This window comes from Epinephelus fuscoguttatus, linkage group LG1 (assembly GCF_011397635.1).
Source record: "Epinephelus fuscoguttatus linkage group LG1, E.fuscoguttatus.final_Chr_v1".
Classification (NCBI taxonomy): domain Eukaryota; kingdom Metazoa; phylum Chordata; class Actinopteri; order Perciformes; family Serranidae; genus Epinephelus; species Epinephelus fuscoguttatus.
Genome location: NC_064752.1, coordinates 18,674,082 through 18,701,846, shown reverse-complemented (window position 1 = coordinate 18,701,846; position 27,765 = coordinate 18,674,082). Strand labels below are relative to the sequence as shown.

The following is a 27,765-nucleotide window of genomic DNA, read 5'->3' as shown; positions in this document are numbered from 1 at the left end:
TCATGTCGAACAGATGCTCCTCACAGACCCAGACGCTCATGTGTAATGACAAACCACAGTCGGCTGTAACTCCCCTGGTCCTGTTTAGCTCCGGGGGGTTTGTCGCTCTTTCTGGACCTGGAGGAGTTCACCTTGCTGGGTTTCCCCGCTGAGTGCAGGGCAGTGCCAGACGGCACAATGTGGGAGGATAAGGAGGATGAGGACAGGAGGAGAAGATAGGGAATGACATAGTAATGTAGGAGGGATGAGGGTGAGGGTTGTTTGTGGAGGTCCTTTATGTGAGGAATGTAGTCTGTCTCTCGCTGTCGTACTGCGGCCACTCTGAGTGAAATTAAGGAACAAGGAGCTGAGGGAAGCTCCCTAAAGCCACCCTTAAAAAGTTCAAAGATCTCCTTTCTTTTGAGGAAACGATCAGATTGACGATGTTTCCTTTAAGTTCTCTTGTTTGGTAACCGAAAATTTTAAAGTGGGATCACTGGTTCCCTTGAGTTTAAAAACTTGGCAGTTGATTCAGCACTAATAAACATAAAAAAATTCTCTATTTATAGTGAGCAGTAATATATATTGTAAAATAGATAATGATTATTTTAATTATTGGTAAATCTGCTGCTTCTTTTCCGATTAATTATGGTTTATAGAATGTCAAAAAAAAGTCTGTGACAATTTCCTAGAGCCCGAGGAGATGTCCTCTTATGTCTGCATTTGTCTGACAACTAGTCTAAAACCCAAAGATGTTCAATTTACTATCATTAAAAAACAAACAAAAAAACCTTAAGAAAACCAGGGGACAATAATGTAATTAACGTTTCTATTTATTAAAATATACACACACATATTAATACCTTTATACAGAATCAAAAGACCTATGAAAATGCACATATTTAGAACAACCAAAATACATATTTAGCAATTAGAACAATACAATCAGATCATCAGTGTCCCAGCTTTACTAAGAACAAAAAGTGTTCCCTTGACTTCTTAAAATTCACCTTCATCATTGACTCTAGCTAATATCAGTTCTTATGTCACCATTTCTAACATAGATTTGATTCATTTTTCAAGATCTGAGAGGACGTACAGTTCTAAAATCTGAGGATCATTCGGGTAGCTGACATAAGCCCTTCTTTTACGAACCTGGGAATTTTTGGCGATTACTTCAGTCATTTTTCAGAGTTATTGCCATTTGATTTGCTGTCCGTCTACGTATAGATTAATCAACCAGTCATTTTTGTAAAATCAGTTGTCAACAGCTGGAGTAGAGTAATGAATAAATCTACTGTCAAGTGTCACGATCCTGCACCAAATATCTGAAGGGATTTGGCTTTTTTAAAATACAAAGGGCAGCGTAAGTCAAGTGATACCATTTTTGATCTCAATAATCAGACTGAATTGTCTTTTTGTTTCACCTTAGTATTCAGTTTCACACTATGTTCATGTTGGCCATTTTTGTTTGAGGATTGCAAGCTACTCTGTTTGAGTTTTCCTTAACTGATCACAAGCCTGTGAGACATTTTCATCTCGTGTCGAAGAAATATATAGACACAAAAGTTTCTATTTCTGTAAGTGAACGTACAACGACCTGCCCAGCTGTGTTGATATTGAAGTTATCCGGCTTTGGCGCAGAATTATGACGTTCCTGTTCTTAATGCTGCCTCTAAAAATCTTCTCCAACCTGGGAAATTGTTGCAGTGAGCACGTCACCAGAATGCTCTGAATCTCTGACAAAAAATATTAAATGTGTGGGTTTATTCAGGTATATTTTGTAAACATATGACATTTAAGCTCAGTGAAATGATTGAATATCAGTAACTTTTTGGTCATCTCATCTTACTGTCTTCTGAAAGCACCAATCATCATCCCAGAAACCCTTATATGTGATCATTCTTGAGGTATTAGGTTTTAAATATTTAGATATTCTTATTTGCCAGTATCACCCAATGATCATAGACAATTAAAAATGTTCTTTAGCAGACTGAGAATCGCCCCATGGAAACATAAATACACATTCAAGGCTGAAACTTTGTTGTGTTGTCCTCCACCATACCTTCAGTCAGCATTAAGTTTCGGTTACAGCACACAGCGATGCTGATGGTGTCACTTTTTCACCAAAGTCCCTTAAAACAGAACACATTCAATCATGCTCTGTTCCACATGAGTATGACAGGCTGCTGTAATGTCGACAGAATATACGACACAGTGCACTCGAACGCAACACACATGCACATGTTGGTCTGATACACTGAGATATTTTTCCATGGGTCATTCAGAGGAAGTCACACCATGCAGGTACCTGATTGTGTAAGCAGCTCTAAGTTTGTCTCGTTTGGGGAATTTCAGTATCAAGTCTGACTTTCAATTGTCAAACGTGTCTTTTGTCTGGTTTCTGAAAGACCTGTGTGACGTTAGACCTTTACTACTGGTATCAGTGAAGCCCACAGATTGCATAAACCCCAGTGCCATGCTTGGTGTGTTTGTCTTTTGAACAATAAACGGACAAAATGTGGAGCATATCACTGGATTTGTTAATACTTTGGATTCAGCTATGTGCTCATGGCAGGTGGTAGTTAATATTGGACTTTAAAACACCTTAAAATATACTGTAACAGTCCGTGTTGTCCTCCACACCCCCACTCTGCTGTTTTCTGTTTAATAAATGTCGTTGCCAAAATGAAGACAAGTTCTGCTGCTCTCATTTGGGATCAGCAAGTACACAAAATTCAGGGGTTGCACTTGGTCAGCAAAATAAAGGTATCTTTGCATCTGGAGCAGCCATAATACTGATGTCTGATATATTTCACCTCCAGGCTGACAGAGAGAGGTTTATGCTATCCTGAAAATTCTGACCAAAGCTTACATTAACACAGGAGAATGTTTTAATCTCTGTTTTTTTAAGGCTGTTTCTTTAATATTTTAGATAACACTATGTTTTGCCTGTATAGCTACGTTATCCATATTCGGATTTAAAGGTGACATACCACTTCCTGATTGAGCTATATTTAGGAAATGACAATAATCACAGTTTTATTAGCATTTAAGCAAAAGGATTGACTGCATTCACTGTCTTGACTTCAGGAGATGATGCTTTATTCTTGTAATTTTTTGCTTTTGTGTGCAAATAAATAACACAAACCATTCTTTGTTCTTCACAGGGAGAAAAAACAGAAAATACACGATATTAAAAACAACATTAAAGAAGCTATAGAGGTAAGATCTTTTGACACATTTTAAACATTTTAGAGCACTTTCCCTACTGTACTGGGAGCAGTCGAGAGAGATTTACTTTTTTGGGGGGCTTGACAAATAACAAACAAAAATGAGCATCAAAAGAAAAAGGGGAAAATCTGGAATTCATAAAAGTTTGTTTGTCTCATAATCAGTTATTACTCATGCTGTTAGGCAATGAAATAACTTTACGTGACAACAGATTAGTGTTGTCATGATACCAAAATCTTTGTTTTGGTACCAATACCAATATGAATTTCGATACTTTTCGATAGTCTTCGGTACTTTTCCTAAGGAAAAGTCCTTTTGGATACAAATCTTTAGAACAATAAATAGTAGGGTGTAACGGTACCAAAAAAATCATGGTTCGGTAAGTACCTCAGTACGGATGTCACGGTTTGGTTACTCAAATGTTCCACCAAGTTTGCGAGGCAGACTTTCTCTTGTCTCTTTTCACGTGCGCCAGCTGCGGATGTTGATACAGGTGTTGTCATACACACCACTTGTGCAATCTGTGCTCCAATAGGAACAAGAAAGGTGTTTGTGTGCATAAATGAGTAAAATAAATTAAGTAAATTAATGAATTGAATCAATTTCAAAGTACCGGTATTTTCCAAATGCGGTATAGTGCCGTTTGGAATACTCTAGTACCGCGGTACTATTTTAGTACCGGTATACTGTGCAACACTACAACAGATATTGAGTAATGAACTTCACGCAACATGTTGCCTTAGAAATGAGCATGTAGAAGAAATGAAGCTCTGAACTTAGACTGATAATCTTTGATAACTGGGGATATTGGCTGATAGCTAGTGCGGAAAACAAAAGCGCTATCCTCCTCCTCCTGTTTTGGTTGCACAGTGGGTAATGCACCTCCTTTGTGCCGTAAATGGAGCCTTCATTTTCCTTGGAGTTCATACCCGGTGACAAACAGAATTGCGCAGTGAAAGTGAGGTTCATAGGGAACCAATCTAGACGCTGATGATGTCAGTATTCTATAGCTATTACAGGGTGCAATCGGCATTTCCTTCATAGTGATAATGTAAAGCAAAAAACTTTTCTGTTACCATGTTAGACAGTGCAAGTGAGGAAAGGGTTGAATATTAATCCTGGTGTCTTTTAAGGTTTTTCTAACAAATTGTGCTTACTTGTGTTCTCTCCATCCAGACGATTGTGTCCGCCATGACTACGCTCACACCGCCATGCCAGTTAGCCTGTCCTGCAAACCAATGCCGAATCGATTATGTCCTGAACCAAGCAAACCAGAAGGATTTTGAGTTTCCTTCGGTAAGTTGCACCTTTACTTTCTCGGGATCTATTAACTGTTTGACTTCTGCACTGGTTTGTTTCCCTCTGTCAGCTGCAAGTCCCATTTTTTACTAATAATTATTAGTACAAGTATTGTTTTTTTAAATAACAATGGCAAAATTTCTCTGGTTCCATTTTTGATATTAAACTGAATATTTTTTGGTTCTTGGGCTGTCGGTCAGGCAAAAAAAAGACGTTTAAATATGCAAACCTGGGCTCTGGGAAATTGTGATATGCATTTTCATTTGCATTATATTTTTTTACATTGAGTAGACCATATGATCTATTCATTACCTAATCAATAGATTAATAGGTAATGAAAATAATGGTATACTAACGTTAATACTAACAATAATCATTGAACGTCTTACAGTAAACTAGACTGATACAGATCAGCTTTAGTTTTTATGCGTGTTTATTTATAGATGTTTTGTTGTGAAATTGATCACAACCTCTTATTATAGCTCTCATTAAATGTCACCGAGTATCAATGCCAGCCTGCCTAGCAGGTCCCTGACAAGGTGTGCTGTAGGCTGAGAGAGGAACCTCCCACGGCAGCCTTTATGAGCTCGCCCAGTGTGTTTGCGCAGTGATTCAGTAATTAGCAGGTGTGCTTCCGCTTGGGAGGCCGTCAATTGAATGAGCCTCTCACCTGAGAGATCCACACCACCTATTAACACTGATTGTCTGTAATAACCCTAAATGTGTCCAGAGGGACCTGTCCTCCAGAAACACAGAGACTCAGAGGGATTCCCCCCTGAGCTGCAGCCTGCGCCCGGCCGTGTCTCTGAGATTCCCAGCACAGTCAAACATGGTAATAAGACCACAACCAATTGGGATGAAACAATCATTTAAATAATTGCTTTGATCGCCAAAAAAACAACAAAAATGTGGGCAGTTTTGATGATTTATAAAACATTTAAGCTATTTTCAAGGTTTCTAGCTTTTTAAATGTGAAGATTTGCTCTTCACTTTGTATTATCAGGAAACTTTATATTTGGGGATTTTGGACTGCTGGTCGCACAAAATAAGAATTTAAATACACCATATTGTGCTTAAGCACAATTTGATTAACCAAAAAATCAAGACAATAATCAGCAGATTAATCAATAATGAAAAAATAGAATGCCATTTTTGATTTGGTATGTCAATAAATGGTCATATCCAGCAGTCCAAAACCCCAATAAATCAAACTCTGTTGATTTATTATAAATCTTAATCAATATTAAAGGGTTTTCAATCAAAGATAACTTGTTTGATTTACTGGGAAATGTGTTTAAAATCAACTACATTTAGATTTCAATTCAGTAAGCTTTATTGATCTGACATTTCTCACGTGTTGCCAAAGTATAATTACAATTTAAGACAGTGGAAATTCAAATACTGTTAACAACAACAAACAAAAAAATTGGTTGATTAGGTATAATGGTCAAAAAGAAGCGCATATTTAAGTTCAAATGTTTCACAAATTTAAGTAGTGAAATGTAAGTAAGTACAAAAAATGGTTCATCTGAATTTAATCTACAAAATTAGAACATTAATGTCTATTTGTTAAATAGCGTTTCAGCTGTTTTCTAATTGTTACCTATAGAGGAAGAAGAACATCTTGTCCTCCCTGTGTTTTTCCAGCACTATAGATTCAGTGTTTAAACTGGTCATTTCCACAGAGTAAGTTTGTTTTTAGCAGCTGAGTTTCCAGTGAAGAGTGAGTGTATTTGTGTGTAAGCAAAAGGAAGTCTCCTGATATTGTCTCTGTTACTTCATGGCAAATTTATTATGCGGGCCTATCTCGAGCTGACCCTTCCCTCAGGCTGTCAGTCAGTCACCAGATTTCCACTGAAGAAGGTAAAAAAACAGCACTCACACTTCGATCTGATGCTCAGTTTTTCATGAAGGGTGTGTGGAAGGTTACAGGCGTGTTACAGTTGTTGTTCTAAATCGTGATTTGAGCCTAATGATAGCTGCGTTTATTGAAGCATCAGCTCCCAGAAGCTGAAGCAAGGGTTCGGCTTTCGATCATGCCTGTTGAAGTGAATGGTTGGTGGTTCGGAAAAGAGAATACAGTAGAAAACTATTTTATAGGCTCAGCCTCTCCTTCAACTCCTCCACCCTCCTCCTCCTCCTCCTCTTAGCCTGCTCCCCCTCTCCTGGCCTTAGGGCCTACTGGAAACCAGTTGGACTGGTTGACTCTGCCTTCAGCAGAGGAGGAAGAGAGGGAGAGAAAATAAGCACAGGGCCTGGATTGAATCTGTCTTGATTTCCCTCGGAGCTTTGTTTCTAATCAGTAATCCTTGTTGTTATTATTCACCAAAAAAATCTACTAAAATAATAAAAAGGATCACGCCTTTTATGCAACATAAATAAAGTCACCGAGGTTATTTGCTCAGAGCGATCGCTGCCATGCCCATCTCTCCTGAGCCTCCCAGCACAGCACAATGACAAGGCAATTTTATTTACTGTAAATAGCTCAAAATCAGAAACTTGCCTTACAGGGCTTTACAATTTTTACAACATATGACACCCTCTGTTCTTTAAAATCTGCTGTTTGGAGCAGGAGAAACTCCACAAATAACCTTTCAACAGGAAAAAAAGGGGAGAGACCTCATTAAGAGCAACAACAGACATGAACAGACAGACATGAAGTAGATGTTGTATAAACAGAGAAACTCCCTGAACCCTCTTCATCGTGTAGCATCGGCTTGAATGTCGTTTTGAATGCATTTCATACATCTAAAGGATTTGAAAAGAGTGAAGTTTGCCCCAAAAATGTTTGAAATCTCACAATATGCCTGTCACCTGGTAGATTAATAAGAATACATTTTTCTCAGCCTTGTATGAATGCAGTTTAATTCAAAATGTATGATATAATTCTGCAGCATGTCTTTAGAGTGCTGTCTGTTTTCACACAGGATCTCAAAGTAGGTCTTCACTCAGGTCACAGCCATTCCTATTCATAAACTCTTCACAGAGCTGCACAGCCACAATGAGAGGCATCATGAAATAGCTGTTTCCTTTTTCTGTCAAACTCTGAATTGTACATGTGCCCCGTATATTAACTTTATGAAAGCAAAAACAGAGAGTGAAACTCTGAAGTTGACCTTGCTGACCTCTGACACTTCACTACCTACTGTCTGTCTGTCGATTTTGATTAATCATTTAGCGGAAATGGCAGACATTTATTGCTTGCTGAAAGTTGGAGGTTCATATCTTGGTACTCTTGGGCACATTTCGGTCCCCAGATTTAGCTGCAGAGTGAGTGCTCCTCACTTTGACACTGCTCTACAATACAGGCAGCTGCATGCATGGATGCAGCTGCCTGTAGGAAGGGAGATTTTGTCTGCTCAGGCACAGAGATAATATTATCTTGTGCTTTAAAGTTCTGTATTTACAGCTCACAGATACTTAATACGACACAGTCTCTGGCTTTTGTTGTTAAAATCTATATGGAAATAAAATAATTAATAGTCAAATATTCATATTGAACAGCCAAATCTGATTTGACTGACATAATTCTGAATCGGGTGCAGCCTCACTTCCAGCTTCTCACTTGCTGTCTCTACTTGCCTTGTGGACTTTTAACTTAAATAGTTTGAGGGCGCCCACCAGCTCACTTGCTAGAGCGGGCACTCCACGTACAAAGGCTGTGTCCTTGCTGCAGAGGTCACGGTTTGATTCCAACCCACAGCCCTTTGCTGCATGTCATCCCCACTCTCTCTCCTCCCTTCACGCTTAATCTGTCCTATCAAATAAAGGCAAAATAAACCCAACAACCCTTAAATAGTTTGGACTTAAGGCTGTTCATTAGACAAATAAAACAATTTCAAGAGGTCACTCTGGGCTTTTGGAAAACGTGACTTTTCTCTATTTTCCGACATTTTTTTTTCTCAATATAACAGTGATTTGGGGAACCAGGGGGTAGGTGCTACGCTTCTGCGATGATGCCGTTCCACCACCTTAGGTCAAGACCTGGAGGGAGGGACTCAAATGCACACGTGGCTGGCTAGGCTACCGAAACAAAGAACAGAGAAGCTTAGATTACGACACAATGGGTGTGACTTTATCCTTTGCTCAGGGCGCCGTTACTCTCTATCTTTACATAGCAAATTGTGGTTTGCTGCCGCATTAATATTCAAAATCTCATATACAGAACCTTTAAGTCTGATTCATTCAGGGTAATTGTTTTGAATCTGTGAATTACCCCGGGAACTTTCTGATTGATTCTCTTTGAGGCCTAGTATTTTGGGCTAGTAGGCAGGGCTTGAAATTCTCCGGCACGGTGCCGGATTTCCGGCGCAGGGATATTCTGGTGCAGGAATATTTTTTTCTCGTGAATATTTTATCATCTTGCTGTAGCAACAGTGATTTAACCAGTCGTTTTAAAGCAAAGCAAAGTGATAGTTCCAGCTACCAATGGTGTATCACATTACTCAAGGTAAACAAGGACTTCTAGCCAATCAGAGGCAGAGTAGGGCGGGCCTTAAGTTTTCACAGTCTCTCATTCAGTCACGCCACAGACACACCGGACGCACAACTGAAGCGCAGCGTCCAGCAGCGGAGGCAGTTTTCAGTCGGCGTCCATGTAAACCTATCTGACTGTCCACACAGGCCGGTGAGCAGAGCGGAGCGCCCGCAGAGGCTCATGCACTGCAGCGCTTCAGTTCGGCATCTGGTCTATTTTTCACATGAGCCGTGAGCGCCTCTGTCAAGCTGGATAGAGCGGATCATACCAAACAGGAAGTCGGACACAGAAAAGACGAGAGAATCCGGCCATTTTTCAAAATAAAATAAATTTAAAAAATAAAACCCTGTTTAATTATGATGTTGCTTGTCTGTCTATAAATATTTGTTCAGTTTGGTCTAGACACGAGAGAGATGAAAACACACACACACACACACAAAGAGAGAGAGAGAGAGAGAGAGAGAGAGAAATGGCTACAGGTTGGGGGTTGCAATTTACATATACAGAAAGAGAAAGAGGCAGTGTGGTAGAGATAAGTGAGATAATTTGTGAAGCCACCAATGAGTTGTCACTTGCAAATTAGCTCAGTCAGATAGAAGATGCTCCTTGGTGTCAGAGGTCATGAGTTCAAGCTTCAACTGATGTAAAACGTACATTTTAATGCTTTCTTGTTGTCTTCCTATTCTGCCACTTGTTGCTCAGAATTGCCTAAAATTGCCCGGCCCCAACCATTTTGTAGTAGCTGATGACCAAATTTTCCTTTTTTGGTGAACTGTTCATATTTCATTATTAAAAACCTGAAATTGTTATTCTAGCTCCTTGATGTGATACTTGATTGATACTCTCAAAGTGCACCAGATTAATTCATTTAGACGTCAAATGTTCAAAATTTTCTTCCGGGGGGGCATGCCCCCCGACTCCCCTAGTGCAGTAGGCCCTCTAAAAAAAATTTCAGGCACAGGATTTTTTCTTGCTTCAAGCCCTGAGTAGGACTTAACACACAAGTGAAAAAGGAAACAAGAGAAAAGGACGACAAAGAGAACACAAATAAGACCTACATTATTTGGCTGATAGCTGAACTTATAAGCAATTTGCATTTCTTTAATGTGTATACTATATTACTCTGTCTGTAAACCAAACTCTGTTCACCCCTTGTTTTTTACTCCCCAGTTGCTCTTTGTGTGCAAGTGAAGATATTTAACTGTCAGTGATAATCAGTAATTACTTATTTTGACAGTTTTGTTTTCTGCTAAGAGAAAACAACTGACAAACAACACTGTTAGTTTTAAACAGACCTTGTCCCATTTATCTGTCAGTAACATGGTGGCCACTGTAAAACCTGCCCACTCTCAGCTACATCCAGTATTTTTAAGGGTGTACAGTAAAACTCCACGACTCATAATGGCTTATTTGTGCTTGGCCGCGTTGTATGTGACCCGCTGCAGATCGTAGTGAAGAGATAGGCCCCTGTGTAGTGACAGCCAAGCCTTGTGTCCGTACAAAGCTCTCCATTTCTTCATGAACTCGGTGAACTGTTCTGTTTCCTGCCTCTGTCAGAGCCCGCTCATCTGCTGCTCCTCTCCGAGCCGGCCTTCAACTGCAGACTAAGCCAGGGAGTATCAGCCTCCCTCCATCTGTCCTTAAACGTTTTCACCCACCGAGACTCGGACGGGAAATACAGTCTTAACCCAAGGACACAGATATCATCCAAATATACCAACCAGCACCAATTTTTTTATTATCATCCACCAATCAAGTGTTGTTTTCTGCATTCACTAAAGTTTAATCATAAGCCACTGTTAAACTCCTTTTTCTTCCTTTTAAGGCTGCAACTAATGGTTATTTTTTTATCTATTGATCTGCTTGCATCAATCTGTTTCTCATCTCAGTAGACATTTTTCACTTTCAAACATCAGAAAACAGTGAAAAACATTTTAAATACCCATAGCCCGAGGTGACGTATTCAGGTATCTGTTTTATTTTTATTTTTTTCTGACCAACAGTACCAAAGATATTCAGTCAACTGTCATGTTGAATAAAAAAAGGATTACATTTTGACATTTCAGAAACTTGAACCAGAATTTTTTTTTTGTCATTTTTGATTTAAAAAATGACTGAAATGATTATTCAGTTAATTATTAGAATAGTTGCTGGTAAATTTTGAGTACATCGATTAATCAGTGGTGGGTTGAGTGAATAAAAATGGCACTCAAGTAAAAGCACACACAAAAATAACTACTAGGGTAAAAGTAAGAACATCTCAAAAAACTACTCAAATAGTGATTGACTTCAAAAGATGCATTTATACATCAATGTATTATGGTCTAACGGGTCTTTAACATAATGTGTTGAAACAAAGCACAAGTATAAATCAATTTAAAAACTATATATTAAAGATATTTTTGGCAGATACAGTATATAGATGAGGAAAGGTTGTGTAAGGGGAGTGCATATTTATTTTGTAACAATGGGTAGTCCTTGGACTGTAAATAAACTGGCTTTATTACTTATTTATTTATTTGGTGGTAAATAGACGGGATAGTTGTATGTTAGTTGTAAATAAATTTGAAATAATATGAGTTAAAAGAAATGTAAGAAAGGGGTAGGGACATACACGTTTTACTTCTACCTACACCTTTTTGGACACTGGACACAAACATTGTTTTTATTATGTTTTTGTTTTTTAGAAAATAAAGTCATTCATTCATTAATTCAACATGTGAAATGCATGTTTGTCATTGACGTGCTGTATCCAGGAAATGACAAAACATGCTGTAAAACAAAACAAGAAAAAAAAACTTTGCGTCACTCGCTGAGCAGAGCAGAGAGTCTCTTGTACGTAGTACGCCTCAGCACATCTAGTGCAATCAGGCATTGTCCAGATTGGCCGTGATCAGCTCTGGTGGCCATGGTGCGGCAGCTGTGCCCATCAGAACCCAGAATTCTTTAAGGAACGGCTTTAATGCAGTCGGCATCGTATGTGCGTCAGTGTCCAAAAGTGGTCACTTATCCCTTGTTGTCTGAAAATCGCTGGGCTGTGTGTGAGCTCAGCTGAATAAACAAAATATTTACAGTTAAATCTATTAGTAAAAGTAGCAAGAAGTGTATAGTCCAATGTAACGTAGTAGAAATACATCTACTTTATTGCTGATGTACTCGAATAAGAGTAAGTAAGAGTATTCTGCAAATCAACTGTTTTTAGAAGCACTATTTATTAAGTGAGTTAGTAGGAACTCAAGTAAGTAAAGTAAAACTTAAGTGTATGTAACAGGTTACTACCCACCACTGCGTGTAATCGATTAAACACATCAGAATATTTGCCTCTTCTCGCTCCGCATTGTCGGCAAGTAACTTGTGCATTAGCAAACACTGTAGAAATAAGCAACCTGCTCTTTCTCCAACAATCTATGTGACATTGTGCCAAATAGCACTTTGTTTTTATCTGTAATTTTGGAGGCCAGAGACGGGGAGTGAACTTTGCGTCATGTTCTGGGGGTCCTCACTGTAACGGCTCTTCTTTTCTCTTCTCCTCTCTCTGGAAAATGCAGAGGAATACAAAAGATAAATGATAAGAGTGTGTATATAATGTTTTTTTTTACTCACTTACACACACTTTTCCTTTAGTTGTTTTTGTGATATCATATCTTTGTTTCAGGGATCCTAAAACGAGAGTCTGACTCGCAGTTATTTCTAGTTGTGGTATGCCGTTGATCCAGACCCCTCTTTCTCTTTCCAGGAGTTTTATGACCATGCAAAGATCCTCTGGCAGGACGATGGGGTGCGGGCCTGCTGGGAAAGGTCCAACGAATATCAACTCATCGACTGTGCACAGTAGTAAGTCTCTCTCTTTTTTTTATTCTCCTTTCCTTTACTTTCATCTCCACACACACTCTTGCAATTAAACATACATATGTTTCTAAGTTGAGGCAGACAAAAGACACACTTCCTTTTTCTCTCTGACTCTGAAGTTCACACATACGTATATACCCACACTGGGGTGTTTGGTCGTTTTAACATGTGGTTACTGTGAGTGCAAAGTGTTCAAGGCTCATGAGGCGACAATGAATGCTGTGCTATCTACACAGTGTGTCTGCTCTAAGTGTGTTACAGCATGGAAAATAAACTATGGTGTTCATTGCAATGCAGAAACATGTCAGCCAGTGCAAAGATGTGGCTCGATGATGTGCTTTTAATTGTTTTTAGCTATGCTAGCAGCATAGCTCTAGTTATGGCAACATTTGTCTGTCAGTCAGTCCACTGATTTGGACCAGACTGAACAACTGTTGGATGGATTGTCATGAAATTTGGTACACATGTTCTTTTCATGGGACTCATTGACCAGAAAAAAAAAAGATTATCACCAGACTTAAGGGCCGTCCACACCAAGAACTTTACTATAATGCTGTGAGCATCCACCCTGATGAACAGTAACACAGTTTCCTTTGTGCAGAATTCATGCTCTTACCTGACATCAGACAGAATTGTCAACTTTTTACACCCTCTTTCCATCTTCAGTCTGACATTGCGTTAACTCTAACAGATTTCTATGGGGAGGAGGATTCAAGGTTTTCCCTAACCAATCACTAGAGACATGATGTCCAACTGAATCTATCGTCATTTTAGGTCCATACTGATGCGTAGCTGTGGCAACATACTTGTTTTGCCAGGGTTTTAATAGTGGAGCGGAATGAAGTCAAACAAACTACGATGTGAGGTGATATTGAGAACACACGTCATTTTAGAACAGGCTTGATTCCAGCGTCTATCTCGTCTATAACGCTTGCCATTGTTGTTCCGACTTCTCACTAGTTGTAGCGCACAGCTTGACAACAGCGTTAGTCCAGCTCATGTTCATGACACGATTGGCTCTTTTTTGTAATTTTAGCCAAGTATCCACTGTTTCATATCACAATGCCAGACGAATCAGTCAATGGATTTAAGGGTGTGAGCCCAGACAATTCAAGCACTGTAAAGTGAAAGTGAGTATTTCGTGCTTGATAGAGACTAGAAGCTGACATGGGAGTAGATTTCCAGGTTTTCACTCCTGTACCGTCCCACTCCCACAGAAAGACTCCTGTCCCGTCCTTATCTCATGACAGAGTAAAAGCTGAATTGCCATCCTGTCCCCATCCCTGAAGAATAACTTCTGTCCCATCCCGCTCCTTTGTAGTGCTTTTAAACATGAAGAAAAAAGCATTTATACATATTAGAACGCCAGATTTAGGTATAAAAACTAAGCATATTCAATCAGTATAACACACTGGTGAAATAACCTCCTCACAGTTAACACAGCTATATTGTTCATATTTTTGTTATATTTTTATCGTATAGTTTTTCATATTTTTATTGTAATTTTTTTTTATGTTACTGATTATTGCATTACTTTGTCTTCAGTTTTATTTCCTCTTGATTTGCATATTGTGTGCACCAAACACCAAGGCAAAGTCCTTGTGAGTGAAAATCTACATGATAATAGTCTGTTCTTGATTCTGGATGTAATTGCTACAACCGTGTGGCAAGTAAGTGCTTAGTCCGTTAGCTCAATGCTAAAACATAATGGAAATCACCATTAACTAACGATCCATTTAACTTCCCATGCTTCACATAAAATGATGTGTGCTCATATGTACAGACATATACTTCCTATGGTCTGTGGAAACAAACCAATAGCTCTCGTTGACTTTTTTCCTTACCTGTCCCAGTCACGTGATGAAGAGTGAAATGAACTCTCATTCTGCGGGAATCCTACAGGACTCTCTCGTGACCCACAGGATTCCCAAAAAAATGTCAGCCTCAAGTAGAAACTACTGTTATAGCCATGAGGGGTTTATTCTCTTTAAAGGAGGTAATATGGTTGTCCTTAGGCTACCTGAGGTAATGCTAGATGACAATCATCTCTTGTATACGTTGATAACAAAAACACTTGCATCTGATTCTGAAGGGTGAGACCGGTTGCTTCCAAGATACCCTTCTTCTTTATGAAGATCTGCCATGTTGAACGTGTTGCCCTCTAAATACGGATGGATATTTGTTGGTCATCAGTATTTCTGTTGTTCATCAAATCCCTCTGAAAGTGATTTCAACTGTATTGTTCACTACTGTTGTTGTAGTGTGGTGGTCTGTGGTGTCGACTCTGCCACCCACTTTAGCATGAAAGATTTTTAAAGCAATAGCTGTTGTTGTAATTATCGTTCTTGGTGTGGACTGCCCTGTGTCCTTTAACATTTTGTGGTGCTTGATTGCAGATTGTCCGGCCATGTATTGAGCAGTTTAAAAGTTTTTTAATAAGTTTGCTTTCTAGTTAGCAGTCTTGCCTAACAGCTCAGACTCTGACCTGGTAGTTTGTGTGTGTCTGTGGTCGGTGACAGCGACCCAGGTTTCTTTGTGTCCCTGCTGCCTCTCAAGTGTTTTCATTGCTGGTGTTTTGTGCATTGAAATTACTTGTCACAAATGCTGAAGATGAGACATGTAATCTTTCCCTTAAAATCTTCATCTTCCGGAGCCTTCCCGGCTCTCCCTCCTCTGTTTCCAAACTATTGCTTTATTTTCTGGTATTTTTTTTCTTATCCACCGTTTGATCTCAGTCAGGCCTGCCTCTGTTATAAGGCATGAAGTGGTCACATGAAGCCAGAGCTCTTGGAGGGCGGAGGCTTGCCCACTCTCTCCCGTGTGTGTTTGTGTTTGTGTACAGTATATGCTGGTGCATCAATGTGCATGTGTCAGGCAGTTGTTGTTTTTTTGTATGTGTAACTTTAACAAGTAAAAGTCCTGCATTCAAACTCCTTTTAGTGAAAGTATATGAATATATGAACAGCAAAATTTATAAATGATCAAAGCAGCGTGCAGAAAAAAATGTCCCCTGTGATACCGATCAGTTTGTAAGTAACGTGACACAGTTGTAGCTGGTCGAGGTGGAGCTAGATTTAACCACCTTATATAAAGTTAGGAAGTTGATTCCAGTGGTTTCCAACCTAGGGGTCAGGCCCCTCTGAAGGGTCACAGGATGAATCTGGGCAGTTGTGAGATGATTAATGAGGATTAGAAAAATAGAACAAAAGTCTGCCACACAGTTTTGTTTTCTGTTTTTGGACCTTTCTCTGGGATTTTCTTTTTTTGGTGAAATATTGGAGAGAACTGAAATGAAACCATCTGAGAAGTTAAGTGACGAAGTTACTGTTTGATAAACTTGCTAACAGCGTAAAAGCTTTTTTTCCACTCAACAATAATCCCACTAACATCTGGCTTTTGTCTTAAATGGTAAAGGTTACAATCAGCATTTACTCCCGGGACACTTAATTCAGCAGTAGTCATGAGTATTTGTCGGCTCCAGCTCTGATTGACTTAAATCGGCAGTGATGGAGATGCAACATCAGGATTGATGTGCTAATTTTTGCTCCTTATCCAGCGCAATGCACTGACGCGCCGCCACAAAATTTTGTCCCTAACACCACTGTAATATTTTCACTGGCCGCCATGCTGCTTTCTACTGTTTACTTACCCTGTTTCCAGTGTGTTTGTGACTCTACTGGCAGTGAGAAGGGAGTCTGTCGCCCATTTTTAGCGGGTTTTCCTGTGCTTAAAAAAACCTGCACATAAGCGCCAATTTTATTGGAAAAGGGTAATAGTTATCAGAAACATGACATTAGTTTTTGTAAGAGGTCACAAGCTAAGAGGATTTGGACCACTAGTTTAATCCTTAACAATATATTGGATTTTATATATTGTCTATTGTGTGGTTTTTAAGTGTAGAATCTTAAAACTTAAAACGCTAACTAGTGGCTACAGCTTCCAAATAAATGTAGGTAATAAAAAGTAGAATACTTCCCTCTAAAAAGTACTGTTGTTGTTTTATAAAGTGGCAAAATTTTTTATTGAAGTACAGTAACATGGGGGTGTACTGTATGTGCGTCCTTGTCACTTAGACTGTATGCACGTCCACAGGTGTTTTGTCACTTATGGACGTGGTACTGCATGTTTTTTATTGTTGGGAGGTGTGGTGTCAGTGGAGACAGCAGAGGTAGGACAATCATGACAAAGCTTCCTGGACGGAGAAAGTTGCGAGCTAACGGAGAGACAGAATGATTGAAGAAGAGAAAGTATTGAAGAGATGAATTGAAATCAAGAAAGAGAGGGCTTCCCTGCAATGCGGGATCCCTCCTCTCCTCTCCTCTCCTCTCCTCTCCTCTCCTCTCCTCTCTCCCACACCCAGCAGTCCCAGTGTTATGGATCAGATGCTGGGCTGGGTGGCCAGACCGGAAGTGCTCCCCTCCCCCCTCTGTGTGCTTATGTAAACGGAGAAGCAGAGAAAGAGAGAGGGGAGAGCTATTTTTAACCCAGGCAGGCTGCAGAAGGAGAAAGAATGAGCGAGTGTGTTAGGAGAGAGACAACTTCAGCATTATTGATGAAGGTTGTTAGCATTAAATGAAAATGTCAACCCTGGATCAGAGCGGGAAAAGTCAGGGCCACCCCGTACACCCCCGCCTGTCCCTTTAAAAAAGAAAAAAAAGAAAAAGAAATTATATCTGATTCATGCCATGATAAAAATAAAAACAGGGAAGAAGAAGTTGACGGGGCGGTGAGGCTTTGTTGTCTCCGTCTGACGAGAAGGAAGTCACCGAAGCTTCACTGACTGTGTTTTTTGCTCCATCATGCTCCTCTATAATGTGTTTTTGTTGTTTTTTATTGACACTTCCTGTCACTTTATATGGTCACACACTTGTTTGCGAGGATGTTGTTGTCCTTGATTACATGTGGACGTGTTGTGTTCAGTCAACTGTAGGCAATTTACATGTGAGGTCCAAACAACGTGACAGTGTCCCCCAACAGGACAGAGGTGAAAAGGTTTGTTTTGTCTCAGAAGATGAGGCCTGTTTGTCAGTTTTCTGTTGTTCCATCCACATGGAGATCACACAGTTGTAAACTTGGTCCTGAAATATTGAGGAACTTCCCCCTGATAGTAAATCACTTCTGAGATCTTAAGAAGAAATGGTTTCTTTTAAAGTAATCGTGCATAGTTGAAATGATTATAACATTTACACCTCCACATTACAGTCTTACAAGCTTCCCTTTTGTATTATTTATATGTTTAGATGTTAAATTATTATCATTTATCATTAAGTGTGTAAATACGCTACTAAAAAAACTATTTTAAAAACAAAGACACAGTGTAGAGCTGTTTTCTGAAATGTCTTTAAACGAGGTAATTACATATTTAGCATGAAAACATTTATGGCTCTAGTGCTGCTGTGGCGGGATACATAATATATGTATGACTTGATTGTTGTAAGTTATTTTAGTTAGTCACATCTTCCTGAACTCTTTGTTTTCACCATGAGGTTGCCAGGCAACCAGTGGAGATTTCAGGAAGTTACAGCACCCAACTAAAAACTAGTCCAGCACTAACCTAATGTAAAGCCATTGTTTTTACAAATTGGTTTCATAAGAAATTTAGATAATGTGTAGGTGATGTAGGACTCTTTAAACAGTCTGTAGTGCATAGTCCGTACTTGACGCAGTATTTAGTGCGTGTCAAATTACTTTTGCTATTTAAACGCAGCAAGATCTGGGTCTCAAAGTAAGGCGCAAGGGGCAAAGGGGTCGTATCCAGTCCCCTTAATTCGGTGTATTTTGGATCTGTGGATCACGGATTTGGCAAATTGAGAAGTGAGTGGTTTTCTGTTGAGAGTATTCAGTAAGAGCAGTAAAACCACTGCAGCAAATATTGTGGGACATTTAAGCAACAAAACTAAAAACTGTAGTTATAAACTTGACAGTAGAAGCTGAACTAAACTTTCCTAGTAGGGAGTCTGCAGCTCTGCTCTGGTCTCTGCTATGTTCACATTTTACAGAATAAATTTGTAATTGATATTTTCCAAATAAATGATGTATTACTTCATCCACCTGTGACCTGTTCGTGCATCCCTGTGTGTAACAGATTGTATGCGTGTTGTGAAGCCGACTATGTTGGTGCATCTATCTGAATAATGCACCCTTTAAATAGTTGGAAAATACTGCGCCATTGACTTTAGACCAGGTTTTTATTGGTGAGTGGTGCAAACGCTTTCTGCTGCCTCAGAATAGAAACACGCCAACAATGCACCTGACCACACCTTATTTAAAAAGCAACACACCCATGGTTGCACAGAAGAGCAGAAGTACAAGACAGTTGCACTACACTCTGTGCTGCTTTGCGCCGGATGTATGATAGGGCCTATGATGTATTAATAAGTGAGCTAATCAAAATTTACCCACAGAGGTGCTGGTAGGCAGATTTTGTACCTGTGGACAAAGTTATGTTAGTTATTTTCCCCTTTTTTCATTTGTTATGATAAGCTATGTTCAGCTAAGTTTAATATTTATTGACGTGAGGGTTATAATAGAAGCCAATGCATGGCATCCTTTATGCCTTTTAAACTGTCTGCCTGTCACGCGTTGAGGGATACTTTGTATATTTGTTTAATATACAGCGTGTGCATGTGGCATTCAAAGGAGCTCTATACGACATTGTGAGCATTAATATAGCAGCACACTACTATTTGCTATGTAAAGATATGGTGGAGTAATGGTGTCCTGAGCAGAGAATGAAGTCACACTACCTCTGTATGTGTTGTAATCCATAGGGCTGTGATCAACCAATGAAAATCTTTGTCGCCTGAAATTCTACCTACTCATCAACCAATCAATTGTTAAAAATTCTGCACGTTCTCTTTAGGTTAACTAAATCGGCAACAGTGCTCTGGAGGTGTACTCTACCTGGTAGCAGTCTGTGTCCATCAAAACGTTTTTGTTCCTGTCACAGAGCTCGACATTACACCTGCTGAGGGCAGTTAAACTCACCGTCTCACCACTAAACGTTGAACGGGACTGATGAGAAAAATTTGACATACTGGACACTATAAAACACTATAACTAATGTCATATACAAAATAGCGTTACTAATGCTAACTATGTCACTAACACTGCATGTGAAAGAAGACTTACTGTTTTTAGCCCATAAGCTAACGTTAGCCATCCTGCCGCTCCAAGGAGGGCTCCGGTGTGATCGTATCCCTCTCAGAAGCTTTTTAATCCAGCCTTGAACTGACTGACACTTAGTAAAAGCAGTCCTTAAAGATAAAAGCCCCTTTGCACACGGAGTCCCTTTTTTTCTGTTTTTTTTTTTTGTTTGTTTGTTTGTTTGGTTCGGAAATTTTTTATGACAGATGAAAGTTTCAGACTCAGTATGCAAACATGATTGAGACAAATTGATGTCGTATTTATTTTTAGATGTGTGACAATTTTGGACAAAAAAAAACAACAACAAAAAAACGGGCAGACACTGAATGTCTTCTGTGATTATTTCTCAGTTTTTCTGACTAAAATTCGAGTTGAAAATGTTTAACTTTGCTTCAAAAGCTGTGCTCGGCACTGTCACCAGCCGTCCAATCGCAGTGCAGAAGGGGTGGGGCAAATCCAAAAAAAGACCAACCATCTCAGAGGACGAGTGCTGAACATATCGTCCAACCGACTAGAGAGAGAGTGTCAGCCCTAGTAATCAGAGCTTGTCTGTTTGTTGTTGTTGTCGATGGTCCAGCTGCACATGCATGTGTGTGTATATATATATATATATATATGTATGTGTATATATATATATATATATGTATGTGTATATGTATATATATATATATATATATATATATATATATGTACACAGGCATGGCCCTCCTCAACATGATGCAGAAACAGAATTAACAGTATCTAACATCACACACTATCTCTCTACCAGCATCTCCCTCTCCCCTCTCCCAAACACACACACACACACACATGCACACACATGCACACACCTCACTTCCTGATGCTTTCCTTACAGGTCATTTACACAGGATATAGTTTAATACAGTCCATGGCAGCAACAGTCATGTTTACAACAACAAAGTCGCTATTTAAAACCCAATAATATCTCACTGGAATATAAATATTTCTCCTGACATCACAATACTGAGTGAAGAAAGTCACGTTATCTCAGCATGAAGACAAACATCAGTATCAGTCATTCATCCTGCTCTCTGTCCCTCCTCTACTGAGGACACTCACTGTCTGCAGGTCGCTGCCTCAGGTACATGTTCAGATAAAGTGTTAGCCTACATACAGACAGCTTTCATTTTAGTTTTAAGTCTATAACAGTTTGCTGTTAGCACTGAGAGCACGATGTGCTTGTGTCAACTGTGATCATAAATCATAAGAGCGGTGAATGAGAGACTGCTGACAGAGCAGATTGAAATATGGCTTTCTACATGCTGATCACATGCATTGATAAAGTATTGGCTTGGCTGGCAGGTTTTATCGCACTTACTCACAGTAACAAGTTTAGCTGTCGTTAACTAGAGTCATCTTGAAGTTATATTCCCTTAATCTGCACCGCGGCCCCACCGCTGCAGAATGATGATACATGACAACTGAAACTTAAAAAAATTAGGCTGATAATGGCGGAGCTTACTGTTATTACGGTGTTGATTAAACTTACCTTGGGTTGTTTAATACCGGGTCTCGGTACCAATCCCTGCCCGGGTGTTTGATAAAGTCTCCTGGTTGGCCGGTGATAGATTGGTGTTAAGCTGTTGTTATAGCCTGTCCGGGTGATTCATGCCAGGCTCGAATCAAACCCCCCACTGGTGATGTACGCATCGTCTCATTTGATGTTGCTCAATAAGAGTCCAGAATGTTACCGCATTTTTTTCTCAAAAGAGCAGGTGTCAAAGCCGTGTTGACAAGAAAGAGGCAGAGGAGAAAACTGCAAAATCACCTTGGGCATTGTGGGCGGGACATCAAGGCCACTGTGGCCTTAGGGCAGATATTTTTTTCAAGGGCACAGGGCCAAATGAGGATGGCATGAGAGCCATGGCCCTCGTGGCCCTCATGAAATTCCAGCCCTGTCACCCACCCTCTGGTTCCCTCCTGTTAACGCTGTTAGCTCTGTCAGCACTGTTGCCGTGCTGCTCTGTTCATACTGTTAGCATCATCAGCTGTGAACCACCAGCACAGCAACCTCCATGTTGAGAGCCGTGTGCAGACAATCTCTGAATCATAGATACACTCTGAATATCACATAGAGCTGCTTTAAGTTGACAGAGCAGTTTATTATCTCATTTGATTGTATGAAGAAAGAGCTCTTGTCATAAGTTCGTAGCTTCACTAGCACCTTTAATGGTGTTATAGCAGATCTGAATTTTAGTGAGAAATCAGCCGTAAGACTTAAAGATGATTTATTTATTAACATTACAGTGAACTTATATTGTCTCACGGTATGCAGTCTGTCTTTAGACTCCATTGCCCAACTCTACAATTGATTAATCATAAAGTAAAGTAGCTTATCAAACAGACATGCCAAACACTCACTGGTTCAAGCTTCTCAAATCTAAGATTGATCTTGATTGGACTTTTTAGCCCTCACAGCAAGTTTTTTATTAAAGGCTTTAAAACAACTTCATTTATAGATTACATATATATTTTGCAGAAGTGTCTTTAACCAGATGTTCAGAGAAAACTGATAAATGTGTAACAGCGTCCTCATACATTCAGTACGTGTGTCTGTTTGTGTTACGTGTCGCCTGGATGTGATACCAGCCGGTGTTTATTATCCGTCGATTCTCTGAAATCCTGTCCCAGGGAACGTGTGCCGGAGTCCCCCTGATTTACCTCTCCAGCATCTTTCCTCCTCTTTCTCCCCTCTCTCCTCCCCCTTGCTGTTTCTCCCTGTGATGTGTAGTTGTGTTTCTGCAGGGACAGAAAATGGCTCGAATTGAGTCTCTGACTCATCGCGAGGATGTAGGGAGTGAGGGGGAGAGTAAGAGGGATGGGCAAACACAAACTGATTTTTTGGGGATGGAGGGGGAGGGTTGTAGTTTAAATACTTCAGTGTGGTGTGATTGTCAATATATTTAGACGTGTTTAAAGCAGCAGATGTTTGACGTGTTGTGGCTGTGCTGATGTGTAGCATGAGTCAGGTACATTTTAAAGTAGAAGAGAAACTGCTGCAGCAATCTCACTGTATTGTGATGTCCTGAATGCTGTGTGTGTTCAGTGATAGTGTCGCTCCCAGTGTTCAGCTGCTGTTTAACACACCAGTGTTCCCAGTACTTCTCTTTTTATTTCTCTCTTCTTTAAACACTATTTACCTATTTTCTGCCTTTCTTACCTTTATTTTCGCAAGTCTTGTTTTTTATTCCTTTTGTTTCTTTTATCTCTTTTGGTCTTATGTTCCCTTATTTTTGGTTCTTTACATCTCTATCTGTTATTCAGTTTTTTATTAGCCTTTTTTCTGTCTCGTCATTTTTGTTTATTCTTCACTTCTTTATTTTGTCTTTTTTCCTTTCTGTCTCTTTTATTGAGTTTTTCTGTCTCTATTACCCCTACTTTCTTTGGTCTTAAATTTTTCTTTTGGTCTTATGTTCCCTTACTTTTTGTCTTTCCATCTCTTTTTGTCTCTTTCTTTTATTCATTTTTTTTATTCAAGTTTTTTCCCTGTCTTGTTATTTTGTGTTTGTTCTTAATTTTTTAATTTGTCATTTTTTTCTTTGTCCTTTAATTCAGTTTTTATTAGTTTTTATGTATTTCTTACTTTATTTTCTTTGGTCCTGTCTTTTCTTCTCTTTTGGTCTTATGTTCCCTTACTGTTTGTCTTTCTGTCTCTTTCTTTTATTCTGGTTTTTATTCAACTTTTCTCCCCTTCTTGATTTTCCTTGGTCTTTTTTTCTTTCTTGTCTTTCTTTTGGTTTTATGTTCCCTTGCTTTTTGTCTGCCTGTCTCTTTGCATATCTTTCTTTTATTTGAGTTTTTCTTAGACTTTTTTCTCTATCTTGTTTTATTTTCTTTTTAATTTGTCTTTTTCTCTCTTTTTTTCATGCATTTTTTGGTCTTTCCTGCCTTTATTTTCTTTGGTATATTTTTTTTTTGTTTCTTTTCTTTCTTTTGGTCTTTTGTTCCTTTACTTTATGTCTGTCTGTCCCTTTGCATTTCTTTTAATCAAGTTTTTATTCAACTTTTCTCTGTCTTTTTTTTGTTGGTTTTTAATTTGTCTTTTTGTCTTTTTTCTCTTTTGATATGTTCTTTCCTTATTTGTCTTCTTGTCTTGTCTACTTTCATTCTTCTTGTTCTTGCATTCTTTCATTAATTGCCTTTTTTTAATCTCTTCTTTCTTATTGTTTCTTTCCTGTTCGTTGTTGTATTCTCTCTGTCTCTTTTTGTGTTTCTCTTTCATCCGGTTCGTTTTTCTTTCTGACTCCTGTTTTGTTAAGTCTTTGATTCTTACTTTTTTCATTTTCCCTTTCTTTTCTTAACTTCTTTAATTTGTTCTTTTCTATCTTTGTTCCTTTTTTTCTGTCTTTCTTGCACTCCTTCCTCCTCTCCCTGTCTCTCCCTGTCTCTCTAACCCACTCCATTCCCTGCATTTCTCTCTGTCTGTATGTCTTTGTTGCCTGCTCTCTGTTTCTCTCCCCCTCTTCTTCTGTCACTCCGTCTTTTCTTCTTCTTCCTCTTCTCCTTCTCTCCTATCTGTCGTTCGCTCTTTTCTTCTCCTCCTCCTCTCTCCCTGTCTGTCTCTCCCTCTTTCTGGCCTCACTCCAGAAGCACAAGATTTGGAGCCGATTGTCTATTTATAGCGCCTGTGGTTCTGTCGCCATGACAACCAAGCTGGAGGCCAGGGCGCCAGGGAGCTATTTTTGGAGCAGCGCTGTAATGTCAGACACAGCCTTCTCTCTCTTTTCTTTCCTCCTCTTTCTCCCTCTCTCCCTGGATGTGTGTGTGTGTGTGTGTGTGTGTGTGTGTGTGTGTGTGTGTGTGTGTGTGTGTGTTTGATTAAGGATCGGCTGGTGAAGCCCAATGTGAAGCGTTAACGTACAAAAACGCAGTAAAGCCCCCAGATCTTTCAGCTCTGCAGGCCGTGCATGATCTTTCCCCCCTTTGAGGAAGCGCCAAGACCATTTTCTGACTTCTCTGACTCGGTGTTTCAGAGGCTTGTGAAGCTTCAGTTTGCTCTTGTGCGGAGTTTTCCTGAAGGGACGAATTCACATGTTTTAAAAGTGTTTTTATGGTGCTTAAAACTGGAATTTGCTTTGAATTTCTAAGTTGTGCAGTTCAGCGTGAATAGGCCACTGTATGTTTATGGTGCAAGTTTAAGGAATTAAGGGACTGTTCTTTACTTATCACAGGAGAGGGGTGGCTATGGTATGACCTTCCTTTTTTTTTTTTTTTTTTTTTTTTTTTTTTACCTTCCTCTAAGCTACAAATATTGGCAGAAAATGCATGACCCTCCCTCAAACATAATTTAGTTTAGTTATTCAGCAATTTTTGAAACTTACGCTTTGATGTTTGAAGGTTAAAAATTGAAGAGGAAGTTTTTTGAAGACCTCAGTTTTTCACGTTTGTCCTGCATGCGGTTCAGTTAGTGCGGTTTATTTTTTCAAATTTTAAATGAGATGTAGAATTAGGCGATAATGATGAAATGTCACTATTTGGAGCTTAGATTTGTTTTCTCTTTTTCTTTTTTTCTCTAATGTAAGTGGGTTTTTTTTTAGATCTGATGTGTCCAAGGACTGTTGGAAATTTGAAAACCAACAATAATTTCTGTTTCTGCAGTTTCTGCCTGTGATAAATGTTGTAATTTTAACAATTTCTAAAGAAAACAGACATGTTTCCTTTAAAAATCTGTGATAAAATAAATACAAAATACAACTATTTTTATTTGTAAGCCCCTCTCCTTCGCCAAAATAAAAAACATAAGTCCATCCACAGTGCTTAAAAAAATATTTGACATGCTTCCCCCTTTTTTGCACCACCGCCTCCCCCCTCACAAATAATGAACAGTCCCTTAGTCCCTACATAATTTCCTTCTTTCTTTCTTTTTTCTTTTTCTTTTTTCTTTTTCTTTTTTTTTTTTTTTTTTTTTTTACATGTTTTTGTCATCTTAACAAGGGTAAGGGCTGTACAAAATACATGTTTTATGTGCCCACATCTTTGTAACATTAATAGTAAACTATATTTAATTTAATAGATATTTCCTGTTGCTGTTTTTAACCCTCCCACCTGTTGCTGAGTTAATTATGTAACATGAACATTTTTAACTTTTTCATGCTGAGCTTTTTTAGCCACGTTCTCACTTTTTCTGAAATATGACATTTGTTTTCTGTGTTAATGAAGAAGCATTTGTTTGAGATGGTGTTAGTGCTCGTTTGAAAGGATATGTTGTGAACATGAGAATAAATTTGCTTGTTGAACGTTTGGAAATCTGGGAGACACAAATGGATTTTGGCAGATGTGGAAAGAAAGAGGCACTTTTTAGGGGCGTAATCGTGCCGGCCTGCTCGTATGTGTGTGTGTGTGTCACACAGCCGATCTGCAGAGTTGCTCAGATGCAGGGCAAAGGTCCCCAGATGTTGTGTGTTTGTGTCACATTAAACACTGTCAAGACTCATATTTAAACTACATGTTGCTAGGTTTGTTAATACAGTTAGTTTCTTGTTTAATGTTAAATACAATCTGCTTGTAAACAGAGGAGAGACAAAAACTTTTTATGTGTTAAACATGAAGTGAAAACTAAATTAAGTCAGTAACCTGAACCTGCTCATGTTATCTTATTTATAAAGTTAATGATTTTTTTTTTAATTCAAGTAAATGAAGCTAATAATTCAGCATATTTTCCAGTCCAGCTGTACGTGCGGAGGCCTGACGAGTCAACACGGTCGTGCGGCTCAGAGGAGACTAATCCCATGTAGAGCTGTAGATGTAGACCAGCTCATAATCTGGGTAATCCTTTGTCCTAATACTGCCACTTTAACAAGATGAGTGTGTTATAGTATAGAGGGTTATCAGCTTTGTTGGACCAGGACACTGCTGTTGATGCTGCAGCAGCGGAGAGCTCAGTTTGCCTGTTGATTGTTGGAGAATTCTTACCACCGGAAAATAACTAATGAAAATAATAAACTCATATTTATTTGCAGTTGTGATTTTGACTGTGTAGTTTAAACTTGTTTGTGGGAGTTTTAGTAATATTTTTAGAGCAGTGTATTCGAGGAAGAAGCTTTAGAAATTCTAAAGTTTTATTGCTTCTTTATTTTTGTAAACTATTAAGTCATTAAGTTACGTCTACCTTAAACATCTCAAGTCTAAACTTGAGCAAATTTCACCTAAATTAAAATTAAAAAGTGTTTGGAGTTGGTTATGTTTATATAGCTATAACAAAAAAAAATATTAAATAATACAGATTTTTTTTAGTGCTTTGGTGATATGAATGGATTTAGAAGATGATGAAGAGGAAGAGTACTCTAATAGAAACCTTGCAGTTTGGTTAGTTTGAACTCAATTTATGTGACGAAAATATAATAATTTTCGGGTTTATGTACATAGAAAATATGGCTTTATGTCTGAGAAGTTTGTTTCTTTGTGTTTTGTGTTCGTTTGTGCCACAGTGTGTGCTTCGGCTGACGAGGTACACCTTTCTTTTGTTGTATGCGTATGTACATGTGTATGTAAAGAGAAAATCTCTTATAAACATGTAGTTTAAAATAATAATGATAACGATAAAGATTTAAGTTTATAAATATAGTGTTCATTTTTCTTAGTCCTACTTTAAACCCCTCACAACTGTTGAACCTCCAAACCTACAAAAATGATATGTAAGTGAAAGGTGCACTAAAAAGTTAAAATTATACTTTATCTTTTCTTGTAAATACTGGGTTATTTCAATCACCAGACAAGAGTCCTGTGTGTATTTCCAGTGTTTAAGCCTGCCTGTCTGCTAC

The 27,765-nt window shown here is 38.8% G+C and overlaps 1 protein-coding gene across 1 annotated transcript in view; it reads left to right on the top strand.

The window, feature by feature from the left end:
- LOC125896049 (guanine nucleotide-binding protein G(s) subunit alpha-like) overlaps nucleotides 1–27,765 on the top strand; it is a 47,765-nt gene that overhangs the window by 6,193 nt on the left and 13,807 nt on the right. Inside the window, exons 3-5 of the mRNA XM_049588401.1 lie at nucleotides 3,150–3,204; nucleotides 4,390–4,509; nucleotides 12,726–12,823. Coding sequence (XP_049444358.1) covers nucleotides 3,150–3,204; nucleotides 4,390–4,509; nucleotides 12,726–12,823 — 273 coding nt within the window. The remainder of the gene's footprint in view (nucleotides 1–3,149; nucleotides 3,205–4,389; nucleotides 4,510–12,725; nucleotides 12,824–27,765) is intronic.